Source organism: Rhincodon typus, chromosome 17 (genome assembly GCF_021869965.1).
Source record: "Rhincodon typus isolate 14 chromosome 17, sRhiTyp1.1, whole genome shotgun sequence".
Lineage (NCBI taxonomy): Eukaryota > Metazoa > Chordata > Chondrichthyes > Orectolobiformes > Rhincodontidae > Rhincodon > Rhincodon typus.
Window position 1 is genome coordinate 18,917,304 of NC_063348.1, and position 13,267 is coordinate 18,930,570.

General features: G+C 40.1%; 1 protein-coding gene across 1 annotated transcript in view; it reads left to right on the forward strand.

Annotated features, from left to right (window-relative positions):
• si:dkey-9k7.3 (circularly permutated Ras protein 1) overlaps window positions 1-13,267 on the forward strand; it is a 64,869-nt gene that overhangs the window by 35,633 nt on the left and 15,969 nt on the right. The window contains exons 9-14 of the mRNA XM_020514695.2: window positions 2,000-2,089; window positions 2,756-2,907; window positions 5,021-5,102; window positions 8,042-8,166; window positions 9,327-9,411; window positions 12,684-12,790. Of these exons, the coding sequence (XP_020370284.2) occupies window positions 2,000-2,089; window positions 2,756-2,907; window positions 5,021-5,102; window positions 8,042-8,166; window positions 9,327-9,411; window positions 12,684-12,790 (641 nt within the window). The remainder of the gene's footprint in view (window positions 1-1,999; window positions 2,090-2,755; window positions 2,908-5,020; window positions 5,103-8,041; window positions 8,167-9,326; window positions 9,412-12,683; window positions 12,791-13,267) is intronic.

The following is a 13,267-nucleotide window of genomic DNA, read 5'->3' on the forward strand; positions in this document are numbered from 1 at the left end:
ATACTGTGCAGGAAATGTGGTTGCAAAGGTCAAGCCAGACCTTAGAATAAAATATAGGTCAGTACAGTGCCACAACACTAGCAGTAAGAAAAGTGTTAAGAAGGTGCACAACCAGTTACACATTGAAGTTCAGAGTCAACTAAGTGAGAAATAAATTGCAGAAGATTTGATCATTTTGACCATTGAGAGGTGACCTCAGTATATCATGCCATTTTGAAACGTAAACAAGTCCTAATACTGAAAGCATTCTGCTGAGGTATTATGTCCATGTCACATTTGAGATACATGGGTATTGACACACGAGATGCCCAGCATTCTATACTAGCCATCAGAATATCTAATGACTCATGAATGCATGTGAGGCAAGCTAACTGTATCAATTCCAGCACCAGAGGGGGCTTATACGTCCACACAATGTTCAATCCGTTCCTTGGAAGAAAGTAGCTACAGATTTTTCACAATGCACAGGGAAGATTACACTCCTATAATGGAATAGCTTGCTAAATTTCCCATTGTTCAAAAACTTAGCAACCCAATGAGTGTGACCATCACTAACTCCATATTTTCAGTTTATTGAGTAACCCAGGGTGAGTAGTGTCTGACAATGGACTGCAGTTCACTGGTAAACCCCTTTTAAGATGTGTGTTCTGAGTGGAGAGTGTATCATATCATGTTGTTGCCCCATTTTCCACACTCAAATAGCCAGCAGGATGTGTGCTACGTTCCATCAAATCAATGATCTTTAAGTGTCAAGCAGCAAAGCAAGATGTTCACATTATATTCCTGCACTTTTGTGCAAGACATGTGGAAAAGGAATTACCAGACACTGTATAACTTACGCTTGGAAGACAAATGCAAGCAACCATGTCAGTAATCAATTGTCTAACCTTTATAAGACACAGGACATTTTTCTTCAAAGATTAAAAATGATACATGATGAGTGAGGAGGTAGTGAATTACTGGTTCAGTGTGAAGAAGGGAATGGTGGATGTGTCCAGTGGCATGGCATGGTCAGGTCTGGTCCAGTCCAGTCCAACAGACAGGTCAAAGGTGGTTGAGTCCAATGGTGGTGGCAAGGGGGTTTCAGGGTTGAGTGTGAGGGAGGTACGATACACAGGAAGATATCAGGTCCTGGGGATTTTCAGGTGTCTGGGAGCATAAGAGGTCTAGGGGTGGTATAGTTGTGGGTTTATAAGATACATATGGGGTTAATAGATTAGTTACTCAAGAGTTAGACATTGTGTTTAAAGTCTAACTTTTCCTGGGTAGCTGTTTTCTTTAATTTTATTGGAACCCTTCAAAATCTCCAATTTAAAGGGAGACTTTCAGAGGGTCCAGATATGGGGGAATTACCCAGTAAAAAATTCAATTTCTTGAGCAATTCCTTTGGGATCTGCTACAGTTGGGATTCCAACAATCTCCATGTGTAACTCCCATCTACACTCAAGTAACCACTGTTTGATTAGCAGAAACTTGGGCACAAAGTTTGTACATAATGGCCAGTTGTAATAAATGTCTGTTGGATTCTTCAATTCCATGTTATCCACATCTAGATTCTTTTGTTACAGGAGATAAAATAAACATTGCTCCATCATGTAAAATATCCTGTCGAAGGCAAAATCACATCAGCACCTCTATATACCTTGAACTATACATTCAGTTCGGTACCTACTTGTATTGTGTTTGTGTTTTTATGTGATAAGTGATGTTTAGAAATTTAGTGACGTTGTCATGCAATGATGTAATCAATTTTGAAATTAATGTCTTTCATCAATGTAGAGATGGTGAGTGTTTTGTTACAACAAAAAAGAATTTGGGGTAGAATTCATCCTGCAACATGGAATAAACCTAATGGAAAACTCTCCCTGGGACATTGTGATGGTCATGAATTCTCATTGTGGCTTCACTTTAATAGTACAGAACGTATAGTTGGACATGGTCTAATATAGAGTCTGTCATGCTTCATCAGTTAAACTAACTACAATTGTCTTTTCTACAGAGTGTTCAAGAAGCCATCTTGAAATCTTTGAGTCTCATGACTCAGACCTGTCCTCAAAAGCGAGTCGCCTTGGTTACATTTAATGATGAGGTATAGTGCTATTTAGGAAATATTGTAGATGATACATTGGGTAGATAAACTGATATGTGGAAATATTAGATTGATGGCTTGTATACTTGATAGTCTAGCTTTTGGGTGAGGGGCTATACCATTTTAAGAGTTTGATAATCTATTTCTTGCCCCCAGTCCTTAGCAATTGTTGTTCTTGTTAACAGTTCTTCCTAGACATCAATGATACAATTAAGGGTTACATAGAAATTGTACAATACATATCAGTTCTGATCTACTTTCCAAGTATTTTAGAAAGAGATATGCAATATGTTGAAAATTGAGGCTGCAATTTGAATAAAAAACTGACAATTTCATGCCCAATCTTTTGGCCTGCGAGATATCAATAATTTCATTCTAATGTTTAAAATTAATAGGGCGACAAAAAATCCCGTAATTGAGGCAGTTGTCCTACATCCCAAACTGATGATTGCTGTGATGCCCTTTAATGTTCTAATTGGTCTCCATGTATCCAATGATCCAGCTTAATTGTTAAAGCCTCCTCGAGAGCCTAAAGTAAGAAGTCAATTGGCAGAAACCCCCAGTGGTGATTGATTCGTTCTGGGTGCACGGACAATTTACACTGGGTTCAAACAATTCAGCAAAAACCTTGTTTCTTACTGGGACTATATCCCTTCCTCTCTCCAGGTAACAGTCTATGGGGATGGTCTCAGTGAGCCTACAAGACTGCGTGATTATCAGCTATTGGATTCTGACTATCTAAAGGAGAGAGGGAGAGAGTTTCCTGCCCCACGATGCATTGCAGAAAGCCTATATGCACTAAATTACAGGGTCCATGAGTAAGTAATGAATGTTAAACAATTGTTTCATAAAACATATTGCTGTTTTAATAGAGTTGGCTTGGGCAAAATAAATGGCACACATCCTGCCACACATGGATACACTGAAATACTTTCCTATAACCAGAACTGAATATGAAGTATAGGGGTCACGATTCACATCCACAGGTAGCACATTACCTAAATTATTTTCAAGAAAATGCAAGCAAGGAAAGAATATGTAGAATGCTTCATCATTCACCTTTCTCAGGACTCAGCCTCGGGCCTCTTCATTCCTTTCCTTATTTCAAAATCAGGCAGATTGGCAGCACTAGAGCTCACTCATTACTAAGAATTAGAAAAAGTACAAAAAGATTTTGTTCACACAAAGGCTGATTAGTATCTGGAATAATTTATCAGACTGACTTGTACAGGTGCAAATGTTAAGAACATTCATTTACAGCTGAGTACTAGGCTAACAGTATTTAAATACTACAGCTAGAACTTTGGTCAGTCAAACAGTCTGTTCTTGCTCTTAGAGCCTACTAACCTCATCCCTTTCATGTTACTTTGTTTTGTTTGATCTCAACCAATTGCTGTCCTTTATTCAAGTGACTTATCATCCTGGGATCCAGCTCCATGAACAGACTGCCAATATTGTAAGCATCTGTAGGCCAGTTGATGATCTGAGAAGCCCATACAATGTTTCTCTTTTCCTTATGACCAAATTTAGAGAGTTACACAGACTCCTTTCTAGTCCCAGTCCTTCAGTGTTCACAACAAATTTTAAGTTTAACCAGGGTATTTACACAGCTAATTATATAGGTTTTAGACTGTATCGGGTTTAGTACTAAGAAGAAATCAGCCAGGTTTCTTCAGTCAACAAAGAAGAAACGTTTATTACAAATAAAACTTGCTGAAAGAAACGTACAAGTATTATTGACAAAAAATGGTTTAGACTTAGCAAAGATCGATATGACTTATATTCTAACATCCAAGCTTAACATGAGGCAAAAATGGTTAACATATGGTTGAACAGCCCATAGAATACATCAAATCACACATTAAGACCAATCCTACTGATTTCTCAGCATTTATCGCCAGACATTAGCGAACTGTGGGTCACTATATCTGGTTTAAAATTCATAAGCGATTACAATGGTTCACTTTTGACAACCTGGTCTTGAACCTCCCTCAAACACCACTCCATCATAGGATGCCTCACTAACTGCTCGAGTTCTAGTGATGAACTTTCCTTTTCTCAGATTGTGCTCCCCTGGATTTGTGGAAACTACACTTCAGTACTTATTCATCGACACAATCTCCAGTTTTTCACAGTAAGCTGCACCCAGCCAGTACTTCCCCGAGATTTGTTTCCTGTGATCTACTCTGGCTCAACTGCACAAAGCAGATACTGCTTATAGGTTTCCTTCACCTTTGCTCACAGATTCACTGAACTATTACTGGCTCGTGGCTTTTTCTAAGCCTCCCCAGGATTTTCTGGAGTCTTGACACAAACACTCAGCAACCCATTAACTCCTAGGACTTCAAATGATTTCTGACAAGACGGGGCTATCCATCTACTCTTAACTTCTCACAGACAGCATGACTCCATGTAGTTCAGTTGCCTTTTCAGCAGTCCAGCTAAACAGATCTTTTCCGAATGTAGCTTGCTACGGGCTGTAAATTCAATTAACTGTCACCCAGGACTACTCTTCAGTGAGCACTGAAGTGTTTTGAGTGATCTATTGAAAACCTTACAATAAGCCACATCCTTGTTCCTAGGCAAAACTAAATGTATCTAATCTTTTGGAACCATCAATATATCTATCAGCAGTAGGACTCAAATACAGCAACTCCTTAGAATTGTCTGTTCTTGAACATTGCAGTGTTTACTAAGAGCATTCTCCAACAGCTCAAAACTGCACACAAAAGAAAAAGAATCATCACTGTTGCCTTCAATTAATGTGCACACAGTGTCCAACAGTGGTCTCTTGGGTGAACAGCAACATACAAACTCCTTTTGGTCTGCCTAGATAAATCACGTTTCAGCACTTGCACCAAATTAAATTTAGATAATTCAGCACAGTCCAGGACAGAATTGTGCTTCACCTTGATACCCTTTTCTTGACAGAATGCGAGAGCAAGGAGCAACCGCGCTAGGACCAGCTGCGTTGATATCAGTATCGATAGCATCAAAGAAACCTGGGTCAAAGGTGAGTGACGTAACATTTTAGAATTAAAGTAAGTGTGGATCAGAAGCGGGGCTGAGGCAAAGAGCTGGGAAATGGGATTCGTTTTTGCAAGGAGTTAGCGCGAATACTCTGACCTGAACTCCTGAGTTGGAAAAGGTGAGTCAGAACAATTCCACTCTCCACAGACCTGACCTTTAAAAGGAGCTGTGGATACTGGTTCTGTGGGTGGAGGTGTGGGTGCAAGTTTTTACTCTGCTCCTGAAGAGATGTTCAAAGGACTGCTGCATGTGGAGGAAGGCAATGCGAAGGGCCTGCCTCATTGCTCTGACAGTTCATCGCAGCATGCAAGAACAAAGAGAACAAAATCAGCCCTCATCTACCTCACCTACTCCCCATGCTAACTCATGTCCCAGCCCCCATCCACTTTCTGGGGCCCCTCATACATTTCATACCAACTCATGTTCCTCTGTGTACCCTTCATCCATGCCAGCCAATGCCCCTATAACCACCCCCCATGACTCCTGATTCGCACCATGCCTACCTAGACCCCTCCAACACAGATAGCACACAATACATTACCTCCAACTCTGTAGCCTATTAAATGCCAACTTAATGCCAACTCACGCTCCCACGCACTACTTTTGCCCTTACATCTTTCAAAACAATTCTTTGAGTATCCAGCATTGCAGATTTCAGGACACCTAATGAGATTAAATAAAGTTATCAAGTGTCTACATTGTTCCAAATAAATTCTCTCATTGATTTAAAAAAAATCATTCACTACATTTACCTTCCTTTAATCATTTTTAAAAATAAGCATTAGTAATTGTAGGGCCTCGTCAGATATGTCATAAGCACTAGAAGCTACCAGTCAAGCTACAAACCTAAAGTTATCCCACAGCAATTATGACAAATTAAAATTTGATACCTCCTAATCCCACTCCAATCCAGATAATCTCAGAGTACAACTCTACTGTTTGTGATGGCAGAAAAGATGCCCACTGGATTTAATTGGAAACTTGAGCAAAATTGGAGATCTTGGACACCAACAAGACTCCAGTAAAACCTTGACAGGATCCTTCTTACCTGGAAGACAGTGGAATATTTGCCCCAGGAAGAAGATGACTTTTTTCCACTCTCACTGACATTCATAAAACTGGTCACATTAATTTAATCAATGAATGTTCTAGTTTAAGCATTGTTACACAGCAATGTATCATGGACTCATTCTTGTGTAATTCCTCTGCATTCTGACTTCTTGACACCACTCTTACAATTGAAGGAAGTACAAATCAAAATCTAATGCTCTCCAATGCAGTGTACCCTCCCCCCCAACCCAAACAACCTGTTCAAATGTGGTAAAAGCAGCATAAGAGTGACAATGGAGTGGAAAGTATGTAGAGGCAACCAACAAATAAGTCTATTTAAAAATAAGTTTTTCACTTTCTATCGTTAAGATACTACAGTTCCATGGGTGCTGAGTACTCACTGGTACTTTGCCCAAATGAACATATTTTGTTGTTTGAAGGTTGGCAGATTATTCAGTAGTGTGTGTTTACTTCAATCATGTCCTCACTCAACATTATGCATCAATGGCTTTCCAGCTAGAATTGTTGGTTACCAATGTACAGCAGGAAAAACAGAGACAATTACCATTTCTGAAGTAGGGTCCCAACCCAAAACGTCAGCTTTCCTACTCCTCTGATGCTGCCTGACCTGCTGAGTTCCTCCAGCTCCACACTGTGTTATCTCTGATTCCAGCATCGGCAGTTTTTACTATCTCTGTGACAATTACAATGACTTGGTTGCAGTGTGAAATTTGCCATCTCAGCATATTGTACAAGGCAGTTAGGTCCTGAAAGAATGAACTGATTTCACAAAATAAACTCTGCACACCAGGATATAAGGTTAAAACAATGAACTGTGGATGCTGAAAATCTGAAACAAGAACAGAAATTGCTGGAAAATCTCAACAAGTCTGGCAGCAGCTACAGAAAGGATGCAGAGTTCACGTTTTGAGTCCAGTGCCCCTTCTTCAGAACTGATAGTAGCTAGAAAAAGATGGTATTTATGCTGATGTCAGGGAGTTGGGAGTTGGGGAGGAGTGAGTGGGATAGGTGGAGATGGAGCCCAGAGAGAGAAAGAAAGTTGGGCAGACAAGGGGATGGTTGATGGTAAGCCAGGGAAGAAGAAATGCTGATAATGAGGACCATAAGTAGGTGATAATGGGTTGGCTTTGCTGAAAGCTGCCAATGTCATGATAGGCATTGGGTGTGGGAATAGAAACGTTTGTTCCTGGAGGTGCTAACCAGTCCTCCAAGTATCCTAATTGGTTCCCGAGTTGTTGCTTTAGGTGGTAACATCATGGAGCTAAAGTAGTAATGTCTACTTACTCTTAAATTGAGCCTGATGTGTCTCAAGAGACAATCAGGTATCTCAGATGCAAAAATACTAGCTATCTCATGTATCTCAGTGTAACTAGTTAATATGGAAGAGACTAATTTACTGTTTCAGAAGATTGAGCTTATCTTCTGCCTAGATTGTTATGTGGTCATCCTTTCCCACATGGTTTCTAAAGGCTAGACTACTTCTAATAAGAAGGGTTGATGTCGTCAAATCTACTAAAGGTATGCCAGATAGTTCTAGATCATATCTGACATTAAAGACAACACAGATCTGGAATTAAATTGTGGGGTCCTTTGGCCTCACTACAAAATTCACAGTGCTTTATTCATCAAGTTATCATGGTAGTAAGAAATGAAGAAGAGCTAAGCCTCCTCATTCACATCAAACTGCTACACCATGTTTATTAACCTGCCATCAAGTGTGATTGCGAGCAGTTATGGGGATATTGGAGACAGTGATCTGTACTGTGTCTCCAATAGAAAGGTAGGTTCTCAACTAACGTGTTGCACTTGTAAGGACATTTCAATAACCACAGTGAATTCTGTTTCACTTAGGTAATCATCTGCACAGATGGGAGGGCAAACACAGGCCTCGGATACCTGGAGAGTGTGGAGGAAGACATCTACGAGTGTTCCAGACAGTTTTACACTGATGTAGGAGAGCAAGCCACTTTAAGCGGGTAAGCAGTCTTCTTTTACATTCCACAATTTCTAAATATTGTTAAACATTTTAATTTAAAATGGGGGAAAGCACAATTTATATAGTCTTCATGTTGAAGAAATACTTTAAAACATTTTATATGCAAATGAATAACCTTTGCGAAATAACTTATTTTGTATGTAAATGTAATAGTAATTCTGTGCTTTACATGCCTCATATGCAACCAAAAGATAATTAGCATAAACAGAAATTGCTGGAGAAACTCAGCAGGTTTGGCAGCATCCCTGGAGATGTTTCGAGTCCGTTATGACTTTCTTTTGCAACAAATGCTGCCAGACCTGATGAGTTTCTCCAGCATTTTTTTTGTTTCAGATTTTCAACATCTGCAATATTTTGCCTTCTTAAAGAATAATTGGCATTCATTTCGGGTTGTATAAAAGGCATGTAATTATGGATCAGCTGGTCCATGTTCTATCTAAGCTCCCAGTTTGGATGAAGCTAGCTACCAAAAGTCTACCTAGGCTTGAATATTCCCATATCTCTCCATTAGCAAGTATTGAGCTGTACTCCATGGTATGTGTCCTCCATACTTTGAGGGATTGCTGCTGATGATGATGATGATGGTGATTTCCATATCTGGGAATATTTTTCTCTCACCATCAAAACAGCTTGTTGTCTAATCCTTACCTTCAGTTTCCTCCAGCTTTCAGCTGAATTCAAACACTTCTGCAATTTGGTCTGAACCTTTGTTTTTATTCTTTCAGTGTTCTTAAACAAAACCGTTCCACAGATTCCTCCTTCTACCTGTACTCATACTACATTGAAGTAATTGTAGTATTCATTTACATTCATTCAAAGGTTTCAAACCTGTGGAGTTCCTGATCTACATACACATTTTCCTCCTCCCAGAATATTTATGTTTTCAAAACCTAGTCTTGCAGTTACGTAACCACTATATCCTGCTTTGATTTAGTTTCTCTCCTGCTTCCTTCTGATTGCAATATGTTACTAATAATACTCCAATTCCAGGTATAAATGTATACATTTATTGAATATGAAGCAAACTGAGGTCCCATCTATAATCAAGTAAAATTCTTAGTTGTAAAGATGTGGTAGCAGAGTGATAAGACACAGAATTGTTCTGTTCTGCAGTGCCACATTTTTTTGTTTTTGCTGCAGGGTGATTGTATCGGTTCTGACAATAGAAGGCACGGACTGTCGACTGGCAGAACTCGGCAAACTGGCAGATCAGACAGGAGGAAGGGTAAGATCACAGAGAAAGGGGGGGGGAAGTCATAATATTGTCAATTACTTCACTTTAAAATGGAGAATGAGTTCCAAAAGCTAATTAAACAACTCATTCAAGAATTTCTTGACAGCAGTGAAAAATGTCAACTGGTTAATGATTTTTAGACATTCGTTTCAGGCAAATATATCCTCAGCATTTTAAACTTTAGCATTGGTTCAGCGAGGAAGTGCACAATGTGATTATTGTACATCATTGAATCATAAACTAGAAAATGTCAGGTTCATTTCCTCGCTTATGTTGAATTAACTGATTTCAATTGCAACAGTAATTGGGATACTGCACAATTCCTTATCAAAGGAAGGAGAAATGTTTAACCAGGTTTCCTCCTCCAGAAAGCTTTTTCCTATTTACTCATGGGATGTGAGCATCAATGGCTGGTGCCAGTATTTATTGTCCATCCCAACTTTCTCCTGGAGATAGTGGTGACGAACTGCCTCTTGAACACTGCAGTTCTTAGGTACAGGAACACCCTTAGGTACAGGTACAGTGCTCTTACAGAGGGAGTCCCATGATTTTGATGCATCAACAGAGAATGGAACAGGAATATAGTTCCAAGTCAGGATGGTGTGTCATTTGGAAAAAGAACTGGTAGTCTGGTAGGTTGGTTGTTCCTAAGCATCTGCTGCCTTTGTCTTTCTAGGTGTTAGTGGTCATGGGTTTGGAAGGTGCTGTCGGGTTACTGCAGTGCATCTTGTGGATGGTGCGCACTGCTGCCATTGTGTATCACTGGTGAAGGGAGTGAATGCTGAAGGTGGTAGGTGTGATGCCAATCAAGTGAACTGTTTTGTCCTTGATGGTGTCAAGCTTCTTGAATACTGTTGGAGCTGCACTCATCCAGACAAGTGGAGGATATTCCATCACACCCTTGACTTGTGTCACTGTAGACAGTGGACAGGACCTGTAAGATGCTACATATCCAGAGTTATGGAGACAACCTATAGCACCTCTTAGCTGACACTCTTCTTTCTCACAGTGTTGTGAGGGAAGTGCTTCACTTTATGCACCAGATAGAAATATACAACATTTCTGGTGATGGGAAGCTTGTACCATGTCGGTGAATCATTCAATTCATGACTCATTCTGATATTTTTGGATATAGCAAGAAAGAGGACTTTGTTCCAATATGTTAATACTGCAATTACCTGACATCTTTCATTCGATTGTTCGCAACTAGTACCTCTCTTCTGATGTTCATGGACGGACAGAGCATGGAGCTGCTTGATAAGCTGCCATTATAACCTCTTCTTTATTCATTCTGGAGGGCTGGTTAAAAGGTAGCTACAAATTCTTAAGTTACTTCAGTCAGAAGTGAAAAATTTTGTACTACCAGGTTGGAGGAGTTGGTTTTACTCAGTGCAAGAACCACATAGACATGAACATGTAGACATGAAACCTGACTAACCAGTCATCAGCAGTTCAGTCAGCTGCATGGGAGGACCTACTATTAAAGCTCACAATCTTTAGGCGAATGGTCCCATTGGAGATCAGATAAGGACAAGAAAAGCTAGAAAAGCCCAGTAGGTCCACCTGCTTCTCTGGAAAGAAACAGAGTTAACATTTAGGGTCAATTACCTTTCAGATTTCCAGCATCCACAGTATTTTACTTTTGTACAGGTGGAGACAGGTTCTGATGACTGCAGGCTGGAAAAATTCCCAAAGAGTGATGTTAATTTGGGATCCTAGCATCATCTCAACCTCTTCCCTTTGCAGGTTCCTTGTCCAAGGGGAACACCCATAGGTCTGGTGGGAGGTGATTAAAAACCATTTGAACAATTAATTCCTTATTTTCCCAACAGTGCACAGCTTCTGTACTGTGTCTGCACCTCACCAGCGTCACTGAGGCAAGTATACAGTGGTAAGATCTGAAATGGTCAGGCAGATGAGACTCCAGCTATGAATATCGAAAGATCATTGTTCAAGGACTTCTCTCAGAGAGTGCCACTTCTGCTTGACAGATAATTGCTAACTTCTTAGATGGTACTTCATCTGCCAGGCACTCCACTCACCTTCAGCTATACTTTCCTGTTGCCAGCCTTGTGAACAGTTTTTCCAGCTCTGTCTACTGAGGGCCAACAGTGGAAGATGCACCATCGTCAGCAGCTCCAGAGGCAATACGAATGGCTCAGCCTCGTGCCCCAGCAAGAAGAGGGCAAGAGCCTGGAGACAGAGCATTGTGTGGAGAATGAGATATGTTGTCCTGAGGCAATCAGTGCAGTAGAATGCAGGCTAATTCAGAGCCTGGGGCTTGGCATCTGAAAGTACTTATGCCAATCACTCTTGCTGTCCTCCCACAGTTCAGGATCTTCAACCCAAAAACTGTCCAGCTTTCAGCAGAGACTAATGAAGGAAATTCTACTCTTTGTTGGATGTTGTGGAGTGAAGTGGCCATTTGATGATTTTGGAAAAAGCTAATGGCTCAACATTATGTTTGTTAATTCTAAATGTGTAGATGACATGAATTTTATCCATAAATGTAAAGGAATATCTATCCGTCAATTTAACTTATACCTTATACTAACCCATCTCCAGGAGATGTGATCCCAGTAATATTAGCCATTGAAGATCCTAGTACTGAACAGCCCTGTATGTTGGTCAATCTTAATCACATTGAAGAGGTGGTTATTAGATAATTTCAGTTTTGCCAGCATCTGTTTAGAGATGTTCAATCTTCATGGGCATGCATACACCCATCAAACTTAACTGTTTCCTCCAATGAACAGACAAATATGGCTTCCCAAATTCTGCCATGTTGTGTTCCATTGTCTTTACTGGCCCTGAACTACACAATGAAAATGGTCAATCAATTTTTCTGGCTACACAAGAGTTCCAACTGATTCCTGTACTCCTCATGGCAGTGCTAGGAGACTCTTCTATCTTGCATCAGACATCCTCCATCATTGCACTCCAAGATCTTGGATCATTTCCACAACACTTGGTTTGTGAAGTCAGGCTTTGCCAAAGTGTCTGCATTGTGCCCTTTTCCCTCAGAATTCAGTGAAGTATGAACATGAAAGAATTAATCAAACCTTAACTCAATTCTCCTAAATTATGTTGTTACAGTAAGATTTGATACCCTGCCTGTTGCAGGTTTTTTAAGGAGCACACACCATTGATTTTAAGGTTTTAAAATATTCAGTGAAGTGCACTAGGCTGCAGTTCTCACTCCTCTTTGCTTTTTTTCCTTCTTCCTGTGTTACATTGTTATCTGATTTCATTTCTCATTTCAGGTCAATATTGTTGATCCAACTAATTTACCAAAAGAGATTCAGGCCACTCTGGAGGATGACGTAATTGCAACCAATGCCACTGTTACCTTTGTGGTCCCTGAACAGATGTGAGTGAAACCTTCTGAGGCATTATTGTACGGAGATAACAAATCAGCACCCTAGAATAGACAATTCCCCATAATTCACTGAAAGTCATAGATATACAATGACTGAGGTATACAATGCTTTTAATTCAGCAATCTATTGCATGGCATTTCACAGAAGGGAGGGCAGAAAACCAAATAAAAATGAGCAAGAGTTAAGGGATGTGAAGCTGCAGTAGATGACAGAGATTTTGAAAAGACTTTTAATAATGGAAAGAGCTATAGTAAAGCAGGCAAAGGACAGAGATTTAACAAAGAATCTGGGTGCATAATGGTTGAAGGCTCTATCATTTGGTGCAGCGAGCCACAAATAGAATCAGATTTCCAGGACAACAAGGTGTAGAGCTGGATGAACACAGCAGGCCAAGCAGCATCATAGGAGCAGGAGGGCTGACATTTTGGGCCTAGACCCTTCATCATTTTCTGATGAAGGGTCTAGGC